The sequence below is a fragment of the Lycorma delicatula genome, chromosome 9 (genome assembly GCF_047948215.1).
Source record: "Lycorma delicatula isolate Av1 chromosome 9, ASM4794821v1, whole genome shotgun sequence".
Lineage (NCBI taxonomy): Eukaryota > Metazoa > Arthropoda > Insecta > Hemiptera > Fulgoridae > Lycorma > Lycorma delicatula.
The window spans coordinates 9042348-9059642 of NC_134463.1; the positions used below are offsets into that span (position 1 = coordinate 9042348).

At 28.9% G+C, this 17295-nt stretch overlaps 1 protein-coding gene across 1 annotated transcript in view; it reads left to right on the forward strand.

Moving 5' to 3' along the window:
• Cht7 (chitinase 7) overlaps nt 1-17295 on the forward strand; it is a 377604-nt gene that overhangs the window by 345438 nt on the left and 14871 nt on the right. The window contains exons 5-11 of the mRNA XM_075374574.1: nt 265-444; nt 5550-5673; nt 7114-7423; nt 9487-9725; nt 12551-12747; nt 12859-13076; nt 17018-17172. Coding sequence (XP_075230689.1) covers nt 265-444; nt 5550-5673; nt 7114-7423; nt 9487-9725; nt 12551-12747; nt 12859-13076; nt 17018-17172 — 1423 coding nt within the window. The remainder of the gene's footprint in view (nt 1-264; nt 445-5549; nt 5674-7113; nt 7424-9486; nt 9726-12550; nt 12748-12858; nt 13077-17017; nt 17173-17295) is intronic.

Here is a 17295-nt window from a genome sequence, read left to right on the forward strand (position 1 = left end):
AACAATTTGTGCATATATATATAATAATTTGTGCATATATAGTTAATATATATAGTCAATTTATAAATATAGTTTGTAGAAGAAATTTGGTTATTTATAAAAAAACATATCTAGGAAGAAAATGACAAATACTAAGCCTTCAGATTTTTTAACTAAGTACTAAATATGAAGATTAAGAATATATAACATTATCTGAATTAATTTTTTATCTGTGGAAACTGGTTAGTCAAATTTAATGATTTTTTTATTTATTTATCATTTCAGGAGGCTGGTCATTCGGTACACAAAAATTTAAGGACATGTCAGCCACAAGGTACGCAAGACAAACTTTTATCTATTCAGCTATTCCGTTCTTAAGGGCTCGCCATTTTGATGGTTTGGATATGGATTGGGAATATCCTAAAGGAACTGATGATAAGAAAAATTTTGTTCTTTTGCTCAAAGGTAAACTATATGATACTATGTAAATAATTTAATGAATTCTTTAATCATGTTTTATATATAAATATGCGTATATATATATATATATATATATATTCATTCATATTCACTTTGGTCTTCTTTCGACCATAGGGAACTCATTGCTTGATGTTCTACTTGTTCTTCTTTGTTTTCCACACCTTTTTCATTGTTTCACTATGATTCCTCTTCTGTTCATCAGTCCACTTCTTGGCTGTCCTTGATTTATGATCTTTGTCTTTGAAGTTCTTAAATTTGTCAATTATTTTTCTGAATTAATCTCTATCTTGTATGATGTCTTCTGTAATCTTCATTTCCTCCATCTCCTTTTGCGTTTCTTTAACCCAGTTGGTCGCTTTCACTTCTGTGTAAGGTGGTTGAAGATCCTTTTGATCAATCTGTTGTCATCCATTTATTGAGGTGTCTGTAGAATGTATTTTTATAAATTTACACCAGATATGTGTGTATCTGGTGGTTTATAAATACTAACTAAATATAGTTAATATATATATTAACTATAGTTATTATATATTAAAGATAATATACTATATATACTATACTATAAATATACTATATATAATAACTATAGATATATATATTAAATATAGTTAATATATATAAATATATATATATTAACTATATATGAGAATGTTAAAAATCAGAGCGGTGGATAAAGTGACAAATGAAGATGTATTGCGGCGAATAGATGAAGAAAGAAGCATTTGGAAAAATATAGTTAAAAGAAGAGACAGACTTATAGGCCACATACTAAGGCATCCTGGAATAGTCGCTTTAATATTGGAAGGACAGGTAGAAGGAAAAAATTGGGTAGGCAGGCCACGTTTGGAATATGTAAAACAAATTGTTAGGGATGTAGGATGTAGAGGGTATACTGAAATGAAACGACTAGCACTAGATAGGGAATCTTGGAGAGCTGCATCAAACCAGTCAAATGACTGAAGACAAAAAAAAAATATATAAATATATATAAAAAAGAATATAAAGCAGAAAAGTATGAGAGTGCAATGCAAAAAAGAAGGAGCTATATAATATGACCTTTTAAGAGATTGTTTTTCAAACAGGTTTCTAGAGTTATCCTTGGTAAAATAAAAATGATGATATTTTAATGAATATATTAGTTATAAATAATGTTGGTATTATAATATTCAGCACTGAAATTATAATTTGCTTCATTCTATTGTTAATTCAGCATTTTCAAAGGTAGACTTTTACAGATTTATATGTTAAAAATAATTAATATCTCTTTCATTATTTTAATAAAAAATAAATATTATTTGATAGAATTTCATAAAAATCCATATAAACATTAATTTTTATGCAAATAAACGCCTAGAATATCATTCAAGAAAAAAGTATTTTTCTCAATTGATGGTTAAAAAATTTCTTTAATAATCTCACTTTTAATATTAGTTAAAAAAAAAAATTATTATTATTATAGTCAACATTAAAATTTCACACTACACTGAACATGTGAAAGTAACAATATAACATAATACATACAATCCAGTTGTGTCAGATTAGAATAAAAAATGGCATACACAAGGATGTAATGACTTATATCAAAGGATAAAAAATATTAAATTTATTTACTTTTCTAAATGAGGAGGTTAGTAAGTTCAAAAGAATTTGACTGAAGATTTTTAATTTAACTTATTAAAAATATGAGTAAGATTAGATTAAAAAAAAAATCACCAAGTCCAAAAAGGATCTGAACACAGATAGAACCTGCTGAGGCCAATTAAAGTGAGTTTTTGAAATAACAATGTAATGCCAAAGTGCAATTTAAAATTGCAAAGCTCACTATTATGTAAATATGCATTTACCTTATAGGCTAAATAATAGTATCAATACAAAAATAATCATCGTTACTTCAAATAATTGTCATTTCTCTCATGTTCGCTTACTATACTCGTATGATGTCGAAATACATAGTAATTAAGGTTTGTCTTTCTAAGTCATAGGTTGAAGTACTCATAGGGTGTAGACCTATTGTTGTTCCGCTCTGCGATTTTTGCTCTTTAGTTCGGTTTTGGTGTTTTTTGTTTGGTTTGTTGGTTAGTGAATTATGAACGTGCCTGTGAATTTTTGTGAATTTTGGATATGGATTAATACTGCTTTTTTCTTCGGGTTTGTATTTGCCATAAGAAATACATTACAGTTGGTTCTACATAACCTATTACTTGGTGAATATTATTACAAGTCAATCGGCAAGTTGCTGTAAGTCATCATCTTTCTGGTAAATAAGAACTTTGAAAATTTTCCTGATTTGGTGAGTACAGATTTTTTTCTGAGTCCCACAGCGTTACTGATTTGGCCGAGGAACTTCTTTTCCTTATAACTCCATATCCGTACCCCCAATCCCAAATCCCTCTTGGATCTACGCAATCCATACCCGACCGCATATTTTACCCCCCAAAAAAATTTTTACCCTCCTCCAAATCCAACCACAGATTTGGAGGAATACATTTTACCTCCCCCAAAACCCCCCAACATCCCTCCTCGGGACACCCCAAAAAAATATCAAGTGGAGGGCACAAATTCTCATGAATTTTGCCATCTTATATTATCTGGTGAACTCTCCTTCCTAGGATGGCTGAGTCTCCTGAGGAAATGGAATTTGAGGCTTCCTTTAGAAGATCTACGAAAACGATTAGATCACCCGTCATTACGCCGTCAACTAGTACTGCTGATGTGTCTAAGACTGGTGTGCCTGATAAGGGCTCGAGGAGAAGCCTACGAAGAAGAGTGCCTAGTAGTGATTCAAGCGAGGAGGCTGCATCGGAGATTGAAACATTAATTGAGGAGATAAAGGGACTTCAGAATCTGTGTAAAAGTCATCCCATGACTAAGAAGACTGTTACTCTGTCGGTGAACAGAATCCTTAACCTTGCCAAGGATGTTAAAGAAGTCACTGAGGATTTGGAGGGTCAAGAAATATACGTCTGACAAATATACGCAAACAGTGAGAACTGATCTGGATACACTGCTGAGCATATTATATGCAATAGTCTGGGACTTTTGAGGAGTTTAAACAAGTGCTTATTGGGAGATGGCCTAATCAGGCCTATGAAAGGGTGTCGGAGGAGAAGGGGCTACCTGACAAGGAGGATCTTCAACCCAAGGCATACATCCTGGACCTTACTGGAGATAAACGGACCCCCTTTGCGACTCATGTTTGTGGGGTCTGTCCTGGGGCGAGGCTGAAGCTCAACAAGAGTGCTTTTGACCCTGGTTCTGTCATTCACAGCGTGGGTTCTGTAGAGATACTAGGTGAAGAACTCACTTCGGCTGGGGTCCTCGTCCACCTTCGTTGACAGGGGGCGAGGTTCGGTTGTGGATGTTACCGCATCCTCTATAGGATTGTCCATTGGATCACACCTGAAGGGCTTATGGAGGTACTGTGTGATGAGTACAGTCGAGGCGGACAACCTGAGGGGCAGGCAAAGAGAAGAGTCCACTGGTGGACTGATGAGATTGTTACCAGGAGAGCAGCTACAATCGCTGCTAGAAGGAAACTTCAGAGAGCAACTAATTATTAGTGAGCTAACTATTAGAGAGCTTCTAATGATGTAGACGAGTTACTTGTTGCATACCGAAAAGCAAGAAAGTCTCTTTGTGCAGCCATTAAGGAGGCCAAGGCGAAAGCGTGGGCGGAGCTAGTAGCAGATCTGGACTAGCAGAATCCGAGAAAGGGGTGCGTATAAAATTGTCATGAACAAGTTTGGCGCACCCATTCCCCCTCTATCTCGAGAGACAACACTTCGGGTTGTCGAGGAGCTGTTCCCAGTAACTGAAGCTCCGTGGAATGACAGCCCCGGAGGATGAGCAAAGATTCTCCATTGAGGAGCTGAGACTGGCAGCCAAGTGAATTAGTGCAGATAAGAGTCCGGGGTTGGACGAGGTCCCTGGATCGCTCGTTAAATTAATGGTGACAAGACATCCTTAGGTCATACTGGACGCCTATAATACAGCTTTGGAGAGCTGTCGCTTTCCTTCCTGTGGAAGGAATCGCGGTTGGTCCTGGTGCCAAAGAAGAGAGACATGCTTGGGAGTGTTGTCTCATATCATCCGATATGCTTGCTCAGCACCCTGGGCAAGCTGTTAGAGAGAGTTATCGCTGACAGGCTCAGGTGTGAGGTGGAAGCGAAGGGTGGGCTTTCCCCTGATAAATATAGCTTTGTTAGGGGGAAGTCCACAATTGACGCTGAAACATGTAACTGAATGGGCTAGAGATCGAAGTAGTGGCACTAGGCGTCGACAGAGGATTCTGTTAGTGGTCCTCCTAGACATCAGGAACGCCTTTGGTAGTCTCCAGTGGCTGACGATTATTGATGTGCTGAGAGTGACCAGTCACTCAACTGGTCATGTCCTAACACTAGGCTGATCATTCTTAAAATAACAGAGCTGTTTCAAAGAACATTAATAACTCAGGAATTAAAATGTAGTTAAAAGTACTGTAGTTTTAACTAAGTCTGGACCAGAGTGTAGTACAATTTGAACCTAAATTTTAACACTATTGTTACACTTTGTCTGCTGGTTACAATTTTTTAATTAAGAACACATAAAATATTATTGTTCAACTAATGATTCTTCTACTGAGTAGAAGCAATATGTAGTATAAGCGATTGATTCTAAACAAAAATGGTACAGAAATTTGTTGCTTTACACTACATGTTCATCATTCTTATGCTTGTGGTGCATTTAAAACGTGTAAGGTAGAAGAGGTACTAATCATATTTGCTTTGTCTGGGAGTAATGACGTTCACTGTATAGCCCACATCTTTGGTTATCAAGAGATGTCATTAATAGGTTATATGGATTTTATGTTCAAGTTTTAATTTATTATAATTTTAAGTAGTCCAATCCATTGATAACCATATTTTATTGATATATATTGCATTTGTTTCTTGTAGGATTGAAGTCTTCTGACTTTCAGATTGTAATATGGCTTGCTCATATTATAAATAAATAATAATTGTGTAACAGTTTTTAATAATTTTATAAAAAACAAACATAAATCAATCTAGATCATTCATTAACTTATATTGTTGTAAAATGTTTCTTTCTAGAATTAAGAGAAGCATTTGAAGCTGAAGCTCAAGAAATTAAGAAACCAAGATTATTACTGTCTGCTGCTGTACCTGTTGGTCCAGATAATGTTAGAGGAGGGTATGATGTTCCAGCTGTTGCCAGGTATATTCATAACCAATGTCTGTTTGATTTACTTACATAAAACTGATTAAAATATTACTTTAATTAGTATTTTGAAGGTTTTTTCTTTATTGTATACCAACTCTAAAGCTCTACTTATACTGTGAACTTCTCTTCAATCCTCTGATATCATCCTTAAGAACTGTGTTCATTAATGTATATATTTTGTGTTGTACGGCATCTATTTATTTCAAAGTATATAGTTAAATATCTAAGAAATTTAATTTAGGAGGCAATCTTTACATCGTTATTAACAGTAATACATTATATATAAATATGTATTTATAAATACATAAAAATCTAAATAATAAATGTATATTTTTCTGATACATTATTCATCATTTGTTTATCTAGATGTTCCACTAAAGAATTTATTTAAACGAAAAAAATTTTTCATTGCTCAACATTAAGTGCAATTTCTGCATACACTAATGCATGCAGAATTTCCACAAACCTTGTAAAATGTCGTCTAATCCTATGATTATTATTTATTATATCCTTTAAAGATCTTTCATAGATTATATAATCTGCAACCCACTTTCACTATCGACATATCTCAAATACAATTGTTGTTACATAAATAATAAAACAAATATGGTAACTGTGACACTGTATTATTGATTGCAATAAATCACTTTAAAACAGTATAGAATTTTTTTAACAATTTTGCTCAGCAACTCATTAACTACAAAATAAATTACAAATTAATGTTTTATCATTCCTAATTTTTATTCTAAATTTTGAGTTAATAAATATCTTTTTTCTAAATAAGTTAAAAGGATAATAAATATTTTAAAAAGTGGTACAGTCCCGTGGTACTTTTATATTTTCATTGTTTCCAAAATTTTATACAAACAGTAAATTGTGAATTAAGTTTATTCTCTCATTTAGAAAATCTAAGAGTTTAAATTTAAACTATTTCAGATTTTGTGTTCCATTTTTAATTTACTATCATTTTTCTACTATTTAATTCCAAAAATAAACATAACAAGTTTTTAATAATACTGACAGCTTTATTTAGTCCAAGTCCATTGATAACAGTATTTTTTTGCAACGGTTTTCCCATAGGAGTGAAATTCACAGATTACTTGAAATAAGTTTGCTGAAAATGAGATTTTCTCTTGCCCATTTTAGGGCATACAGAAGAGAGGTTGATCATTACTACTACATAATAATTTAAATCTACTTATACTGTGGATCTCTCTTCAATCCTCTGACACATCCTTCAAAATTATGTTCCACATACTCACTTGGTTGTCATATAGTATAATACAAATTATGTAATCCCAATGAAGTAATAGTTTGCTGTTTTTAAAAATTACTATAGTTAATTATTTTAATTTATGTGTGTTAAGTGACAATTTTGATGTTTTATTTTTCTTTTTCTAGTATAACAATATTTGTTTTTTTTTTTTAATACAGTTATTTAGATTTCATTAATTTGATGGCTTATGATTTCCATGGTAAATGGGAAAGAGAAACAGGTCATAATGCACCATTATATGCTCCATCAACTGATTCAGAATGGCGTAAACAATTATCTGTCGATCATGCTGCCAGTATGTGGGTGCGATTGGGTGCACCAAAAGACAAACTTGTTATTGGTATGCCAACTTACGGGAGAACATTTACTTTAACAAATAGTAACAACTTCAAGGTCAATGCTCCATCTAGTGGTGGTGGGAAAGCTGGTGAATATACTAAAGAAGCAGGTTTTCTTGCTTATTATGAGGTAGGCTATGCTTTTATACATTACTACACTAAGTTTAATTATAAAGAAGAAAAGAATAGTTATGCCGTAAAATTTTGTTTTATTGTGTCTAAATATGAAGTAGTTTTATTTATTTTATACTCATCATTTATTGTGTATATTTGAACCCCCAGCCGCCATGAAAACATCACACCTGTTTCTTTGGACAAAAGATAATTAGTAAATTAGGAGAAAGAGTTAAGAAATATAATGAAAATAAATAAGGCAGAGAGGAAATGATTTTTATTAACTTAAAATGTTAACCAAGAGCTTAAATTCAATGGGACTTAATTTTGATACATAAAAAATCTGATTGTTATACAACAATTTTTTTTTTTTAATATTAGTATTTTGTTAAATTTTTCTAGTAAATTCTTTATCAGTACAAAAGTTTCAAATTGATGAAAAAATGTGATATTTTTTAAATAATATGTTATGAATCTGTATTTTTTAAATCTATGAAATTTTACATCTAACTTAAGTTGGACCAGACCAACAAAGCAGCATAGCACGTCTGTATTTTTAAATTATAATGTTTTTAATATAAAAAAATACTGTTTTATATGATAGCTGAAAAAATAATAGTAAGTTCTATGAATATAATTTGATAAAAAGCATAAAAATTTTACCCAGGACTATAAAGTAGGTTTAAAATATTTTATTTATGTAATTAAATAATTCTGTTTTTGTGATATTTTTTAATAAAATATTTATTATATAATAATGAATAAACATATTTTTTATGTTCTTTTTTTATCATATTTCATTTAATATGCAATTGTAAAAAACCTTCTTCTTGTCCTATGTTGGTATAATAAAGTCATTTATTATTAGTAGATTCAGTTGTACTTTTAATATATTTCAATGAGCTATGATTAATGTTTGAAAAATATCAAGTAGACTGATCATTGTTGTCAAGAGACTACAATCCACTGCTACTGTAATTTCTATTACAGGTAGTTAATATTCTGCTCTCCAAGATTTCATTCAGTGCAGATTGATTATAAATGAAAACAAAACAAATTTTATAAACTTAAAACTAAATACAGCAGATAAAAGAATAATATTAATGGCATGATAAATAACAACCATCACTAGAAAATCTCTTGTGTTTAATAACTTATCATAACCTCTCTTGAAATGGCCATGTACATTTGCAAAAAATAAGCTCAAATATTTTCCTTTAGGCTTTGTGATAATAAATTGATTAAACCAAATTATCAGGATTAATAACTTGACATATACAATACTGTTTGAAAATCATCATCAAAACAGAATGAAATGGTATTTAAGTTACAAAAGAAAGTCCTTCATAGATAACAATAAGGGATTATGAAACAAAAAATACTTAGCAGTTAATTGATAGTTTTACAAAATTATTTAATTTCCTGTTGTTGTTTATGTACTTCATTAATAAAATGTAAGATTAGAGTAATAATGGTTTTTATAATTTTAATTTTAATTGTTATGTGAATAATAAAATTTGGATGAACTATCATTTGACATTAATATTTATGGTGAATTTGTAACTGTCGAGTATGATAATAGTTTTGTATTAACAATTGATTTATTTCTGGTATTAATGTAAGTATAATTTAATAATTGTGTGTTATTAACAAATATTTTAGAGGTACATTATGCAAATTGAAAATATCTGTTCATTTACATTAATGTTTTTGATATATTACTGCTGTGTTTATAATTCTCTTTTATTAGACCTGAAGTTGAATTATACTTGCATGCATGCTTGTACTGAATTACACTGGCAAGAGTTTTATTTTTTAACTTTCTGTTTTTTATTAAAGAATAATGCATTCATTATCTAGAATGTTTTGCGTATTTATTGCACCATACAAAATCTTAGAGTACATTTTATTTAAAGAAAATACTTTTACACAATATTTCATAATATTTATGCATCCTCAGATGTAAAATTTGGTCTTCTAAAGCTAATAACCAACAAGAGTAGATTTTTTAGCTAGATTTTTTTAAGGTGTAAAATGGGTTTCTTCAAATTTTAAATTATTATTTTTTGTTTTTATCAGATCTGTGATATGTTAAGAAATGGGGCTAGTTATATCTGGGATGATGAAATGAAAGTTCCTTATGCAATAATGGGTGATCAGTGGATTGGATTTGATGATGAGAAATCAATTAGACATAAAATGCACTGGATTAAAGATAACGGATACGCTGGAGCTATGGTTTGGACCGTTGATATGGATGATTTTACTGGCACTGTATGTGGAGGAGATGTTAAATATCCATTGATTGGAGCCATTAGGTAAATTTCATTTCATTTGATTATTTATTTACAATTTTTTAAAACATTCTGTCAGTTTTGTTTGTTGTTCAATTTTTACTTTTTATTAATTTTTTTTTGAGGCCAAAAAGTGGAAAATCTGAATTGTGAGTAATTTTTAAATGGGACATCAACAATGTGCCAATCACATGGTTTTATTTCAGTAATTTTTCTGGAATTTATGTATTAACACTGTCTGATTAAAATATCCACAAAAAAAATATATATATATACATAAATTTATACAGACTGGCCAGCTAAGTGAATAAGAAACCTAGCTTTTCATTCATCTGATACTGGGTTTTCCATTTTTCATCAATTAACCAAAATAAATTTTGTCATAAATTTGAACAATGAGGATTGGAAAAAAATAATAGAAGGAAAAAATTTTATGATGTTTCTAAAAAATAGATTGTGTGGATCCATATCAAATATTCCCTCCAAGAACCTGAAGTAGCTGTGTCCTCCTCATGGACCATGAACTTCATACATTTTCACTTATATTAAAAATTATATTTCTTTTTAACAATAATAACCAGTTCTTAAAAAGTCTGAAAATATTTGTTCAAATAAACAATATAAAATTGAATTGCAGTGATAAAATGATTTTTTTAATAGAAAATTTTCCTCATACAACTGAAGAAACTCTATTTTGTATACAAGACAGAAACACCTGACATTAGAAATAGAAATAATGTTGGATCCAGTTCTCTTTGAAGTACCTAAATAAATACTTCAATTAGATTAGCAGATAATTATACTTAACGTTTATATCACATTAACAGTACATAATTAATTGTATGCATCACATCAAGAATGGTAAATATGCCTTTTATTGATAACTCTCCAATATTTGCTGAGAAGAATCAAGGGAAACTTTGGCTAAGAAATTAGTACATAAAAAATTTGTCGTTATTCACTACATTAACAAATTATTATTTTTTGTAGTAATAACGATGGAACTATGAAAGAACATTAATAAAATCAGGACAAAATATAATAATTTTGCCATTGATATTTAGTAGAGTGCAACTACAAAAAGGGTTAGAGAGACAGCAAAAATATCAATCAATATCCTCGGTTAAATCAATAAAATGAAGATTGTATCCATTTAATTTGTTACTTTTATCATTAATATAATTCTAACAATTTATTTATTGTCTATAATAATTTGAAGATTGAATATAATTGTAAAATATATAAATTTAGATAGATATTAATACATTGGTTTTTCTTTGTTTTGAGTTCATAGTACCTCTTCATAAACTTTAAGGCTAATTATGGTTTGCCAGATGCTGTTGCCTGATTTCAGACTGACCATACTTGATTCAACACCATTAATTGAACTCCATCAGCCCAAGATTATCTGTAAAACAAGCATTAAAGTACTTGGCATAAAGTACTGGACATTTAATGTCCAGTTAGAAGTAACCTAACCTTAACCTTTCCCTGGAGTTGAAGCCGACTACTCCTGTAACATCATTGAACATCCCTCACAGCAATTTTTTTATTCGAATTTTTATTATTATAATAATATAAGCACTTATTGAGCACTCATTGAATCTGCATTAGATATAAAGTATTCACCATGTGTAATCACTATTAACATTTAATATTATGGGTTGCCTTAAGTTAAAATTATATTTTTACTGTGACTTTAACTGTTTAAAAAAAATTAACCTTGACATTTATAATAATGTTTATGGAAAATATTATATCTAAATTTAGATTCTACTTCAAGCAAATAATGTAACTTTTAAAATGTGCACGCATATTATTATATGTTTAAGTGTAAAAAAATAAAACTTGCAGTTAATTGACTAAATTAATCGAACAAAATTTTATTTCTTTTCATATATGTAATGTGGATATAATGTATGATATTTATTTATATCATAGAACACCTTACCATAAGTAATAAAGTAGTATATAATACATATATTAAAATTATGTATTTTCAGATTAAAATAAATAAATTACAAAACTCTCAGTCAATAAGTAATTCATTAAAAAAAAATTAATATTTTTTTTTTATTTTTAAAATTTTGTATTTTCTGAAACGAGGAAATTCTGTATTTATGTAAAAGGATTTTATTTTTACAGAAATTATGGCTCCAACAGATCAAATTAGTTTACTGTTTTTGCTCAGGATGTGATACTGTGATACAGATGAACATTGTAAAATTGGATGGAATGACAGTGATATGCTTATACCCTGATATAAACAGTATAGGAGAACACATCATTAATATTTTCATGCTCTATGTTTATTTAGCTGTTGTACAATGTATATTAATAAGACAGATGTATAAACATATAACTGTGTTTTATTAATTAAAGTGTTAACTGTAATTTTTTCATCTGTTTCTCCATCTGTTTTGCTTGATCTTAAGCAAAGGATGAAGAAGTTGAACCAAAAAATTTATATATTTTTTAATTTCTCATGTATTAATCTCTACTTTTCATGAATTGCCTGGCTTATGGTTGTTCATCAAAACATGGTGAGGTATATTAATTTTTCTCCTAACACATTAAGCTAACAGTGTATGATTCAAGACGAAAAGAACTGATTTCTTTCTTAAACTTTCATTAATGTATACATTTTTTCAATCCTAACTAGACTTTTTTAGGAGCTGGTAAAAACTGTAAAATCAAATCATCCTGATAATGATGTGCGTACATAAACACATTATTTTATACTAACTTTATCAGTTGATTTTTACAATATATTACTTTTATACTGTAATAAATAAAGCTATCAAATTTTTAATTAATTAATCTCATAAATAATTTTTTATTTTATTTAGGGAAGAATTGCGTGGTATTAAAAGGAAAAATAATGCTAAGGATATTGACTGGAGTAAAGTAGCCAATTCAATAACTATTGAAGCAACAACAAAACCTGCACCAGAAAAAATTTCAGTTCAAGAACTTATATCAAAAGTCAAAGGAAACAAAGTATCGCAACAAACTGCTGTACAAACTGTTGTTATTAATAAGAAAGGTTAGTTAATACCTTGTAACATTCTTTTTATTTCTTATGAACTTTCTCTTTTAGTTTTTTGTAATTTTTTTTTTTATTTTAATATCTAATAATTTTTTTATTACTATACAGAAAGGCCAGCTCAAGTATTCTGTTATATGACAAGTTGGTCACAAAAGAGACCAGGTGCTGGAAAATTTACACCTGAGAACATTGACGCTAGCCTTTGTACACATGTTATATATGCATTTGGTACTCTTAAAGAACACAGACTGACTGAAGGTGATGATAAAGAAGGTGAAAAATATAAACGAGTCATTGCTTTAAGGGAAAAGAATCCAAATCTTAAGGTAATTAATTATGCTTTAATTATTTAAAATAGTTTTAGTATAATAAAATTTATTATTTTTTATGCATTACTGATCATGTAAATAGTTGTATACATAATTATTTTTAATAGATTTAAAATCGACTTGCGTTCAAAACACATGGCATTGTGATTCTAAATATTTCAGGGTCAGAACTGGCTTTCACTCCTGTTAATTCATGGGATTATTTTTCAACACAAAAAGAAAATCAGTATGGAAAAAGAAACAGCTACAAATTTTTGAAAACTTTTCTAATTTATATTAACTAACAATTTTTTTTTCTAAAACATTAAATTCTATTTACAGGGTTTATTGCTGACATTTCAAAATTAAAATTTCCTAAATGTAGATACATAACCGTTATTCTTGTCATAGATTAAATTAAAGATGTTCAAATCTGTCTAAATTTTTGTGGCCTCCCTAGAGGTTTTCATGATAGATTTTATTCAAAATTCTTTTATTATAAATACTGTCCGCAACCTTGGTTATTTTGTGATATATGGATCAAAAATATTTTTAAATAGAACCATTACATGATAAATTTATCTGTTTAATAGACATGTTAATAATATCTGTATTTATACTTTATAGCACATCTATGGTATATGATCCATATGTACTGTGGTATAATAAATTAAATCTTTGTTTTTTTTATGTATTTTTCTTTTTTTATTGATTATCGTGATTTATAATGTTTTCTCTAATATATAGTTAAATCTCTTAATAAACATGAAGTAATCATAAAATAATAGGTAAAGCAGATAAATGTGCTCTTTTTTTCTAGTATAACAGTGATATATTAGATATCCTCTGAAGTAATGCCTTATGATGGTTCTGAAGGCTAAGCAGAAAAAAAGAAAAATAAGTATAACATTGATGTCCATAATCAACCACATAACCAGAATTTTTTAAATCTGCAAACCAAAATTAGTAATATTAACAGTAATAGATAATAAATACAATTCAAAAATTGCATTGTTAAATTGTAGGACATCAAAATTTCAAAAGTTTTGTGTTTTTAAAAAATAAAGTCTCAACATTGTAAGAGATATTTTCTTAACCAAACAGTGCAATTTTTAACAAATTTTTCATTCATTATCTGATACTATTTTTCTTTGTATATAGTACCCAGAAATATTAATAAAATTTGTTTTATATGAAGGTAGAAAATTTCCTGTAGCTCCAAAAAGTATTGGAAAACACTTTTCTTAGTTTCAGTTTTACTTCACATCTGGGTAAGTTCCTACCTAGGCCATGTATCATATTCTGATATTCCCTGCATTAAAGCTATAAAATCTGGTTGTTTTCATGCTGGAATATGAATAACCATGAGCAAAATAATAAAGTAGATAGGATTGTACCTGGCTGTTTGAACTAAATATCAAAATGCATGTGTTTTATTGAACACATGCATCTTAGGTTTTAATTTTTTTTTTAAATTTAGGTTTAAAAAAAAATTGCTAGAAACAAAGTTAATGCCAACCATCCCCATCATTCGGTTTTATCAAATAACAATGCTTGTTATAAGAAAATTACACAAGGCCCCTGAATTCTAATTTATAAAACTAGAACAATGTAGAAGGCTGTAAAGAGTATCTTTTCAACAAAATATTGGAAGATCAGATTACAACATAGCAAGATTGCTAACTGTGTCATGCTGAACACAACCTAATTGAGTTGATTTGGAGAAAAATAAAGACAAGTTGCAGAATGAAGATGCATCTCAGTATCAATAGAAGTTATAATTACTAGGAAAAATCGTTTGTCTGCTGTGAATACATAAATCTTAAAATGGAACAGATTATTGTTAAGTTAAAGATGCTGTAACAAAATGCCGAGGGGATGGCGCTATCACTAACTCAGTCAATAATGATGCGGATGTCATGAAAAGGCATTAAGACTCATTAAATTGAAAAAAGATACCTTCCTTTCTTACAGATTTACCTTTTAGTTGAAATATAAACAAAGTTTAACGTTAAAATAAAAAAAATTAAAAAAATATGAGTAAAATTAACTCAGATCATTTTAATTGACATATACTATTAATCACCACTTTCTCATTTATGTAGTAATAAGATTGGAATTTGATAGCACACTTAATAATGGTTAGCATCAAATAAATATGAAACTTGGATATTTCCAACATCATTCTACACATGCCATGAAAATGATTTAATAAATTTTTACAAATTATGAGGGTTGGTGATCATAAGATCACCTCTCTTCCCACCTGACATTTGGTCTACATCTGCAGACTGTCCTGTTAGGAATAGTCGAGTTAACTACCATCCAATAAGTATGAAAGACAGACTAAATTAGTCAATTTCTCGACATTTTCATAACAAATGCACAGAAGACTTATGTAGTTGCCCTACATAAAGATGTTTAACGCAGTGCAAATAAAGGTGGTAAACTCATTATGATGGTGGCTGTTATAAATTTTACAATATCATTTGCAAGAATTTTTTATTTGACAAAACATTACATTTATATTACAACAGTTTATTTTTTTTTTTTTACATTTTTACTTTTATTTAAAAATACATTATATGTACTTTAATAGTATTATCATTATAATAGGATTTTTAACTATAATATTAATTAAATTAAATAATTATTGCAATAACAGATAAAAATAAATAACACAATAACCAATAAATTGGTTATTTTATTAAAATTTACTTTTGTTATAGTGTCAACTGTTGTGTTGACTTTTCAAATTAATTTATTTAAAAGTACTGATTTCAGAGGCCTGTAACAACATTGTTTTATTATTTTTTTGTGTTTTAATTGTAAGTGATTTGTTATTATGCAGTATTACAAAAAATGCATTAAATAAGCAATAATAAATGTGCTATATTATTAATATAGCACACCATAATATGTAGTGCTATATTATTAAAAAACCATATAACTTATTGACATTCAGGTTTCATATTTTATTTCTTATATAATTACTTCTTAAATTTAAAATATACATACTACAGCTAAGCTGTATATATATTTTAGTAGTTGAAACAGTCTGATAACTCAGTTTTTAAATTTAATTATTGGAAAAATTCCCCAACTGAATTATTAAAAAATATTAAGTAAAACTTGAAATGCTTATTTATTTTTAAAATATTTTTATATTACATGTTTTAAATTTTTTTATTGATATACATGCACAATAATATATTTTGTAAAATTGACTAATCACATCCACTGTGATCATTTATCACACCCACAATTTAGCATACATTTATACTGTTAAAGTAGATTTTAATATTTTATTTTTAGCTACCAGAAAAAATTAATAAATGTTGTTATTTTTGTTTTTGTTTTATTACCTATTCAAGTTTCTATATTTACACAGTGCATACTACTGTGACATGCTTAACAAAAAAGTGAGCCAGAAGTATTGAAAAAATACCCTGGATCTCAACAGAAAAACATCACCCTGCTTCACAACAATGTCTAGTCTCATATAGCTAAGGTAACTTGAGAAACCACCAACAGTTGAATTGGAAACTACTACTTCACTCCCCATACAGCGCTCACATGGCCCGATTGGATTTCCACTTGTTTGATCCACTCAAGGAGTCACTACATGGTAAGAAGTTTAATGAGAATGATGACATCAAAGAAAATGTGCTAAATTGACTCTGACATCAACGTAAAGATTTCTTTGCAGCAAGCATAAATAAGCCGATTCAGAAATGGACTAATATTGTTGGAGATTATATTGAAAAATTAAAACGTCTCACGTTAATTAAATAAACTGTTTTAGTTCAACAGTAATTTATGTATTTAATTATTGAATAACCCTAGTATTTTTTGCATGTTTCAGAATTCTTAAATTTGAATATTTAAAGTGCAGTAAGGGTTCACTTATATTAAAGATACTTAATTATGATTATGGTTTTCTTGTTTTTTCTCTTTAGATTCTTCTTGCAATCGGTGGATGGGCATTTGGTTCAACACCATTTAAAGAACTGACTAATAATGTTTTCCGTATGAATCAATTTGTTTATGAAGCTATTGAATTTTTAAGAGAATACCAATTTAATGGTTTAGATGTTGATTGGGAATACCCGAGGTAAGTCGTACCATCTAAGTAATTTTCCACTTTTTTTTAATTAAATGAAAATAATGTTATGCATTGGGTCACAATTTTTTACATTGTTTTTAGACATTTTGGACACGTATTTTACTTATTTTA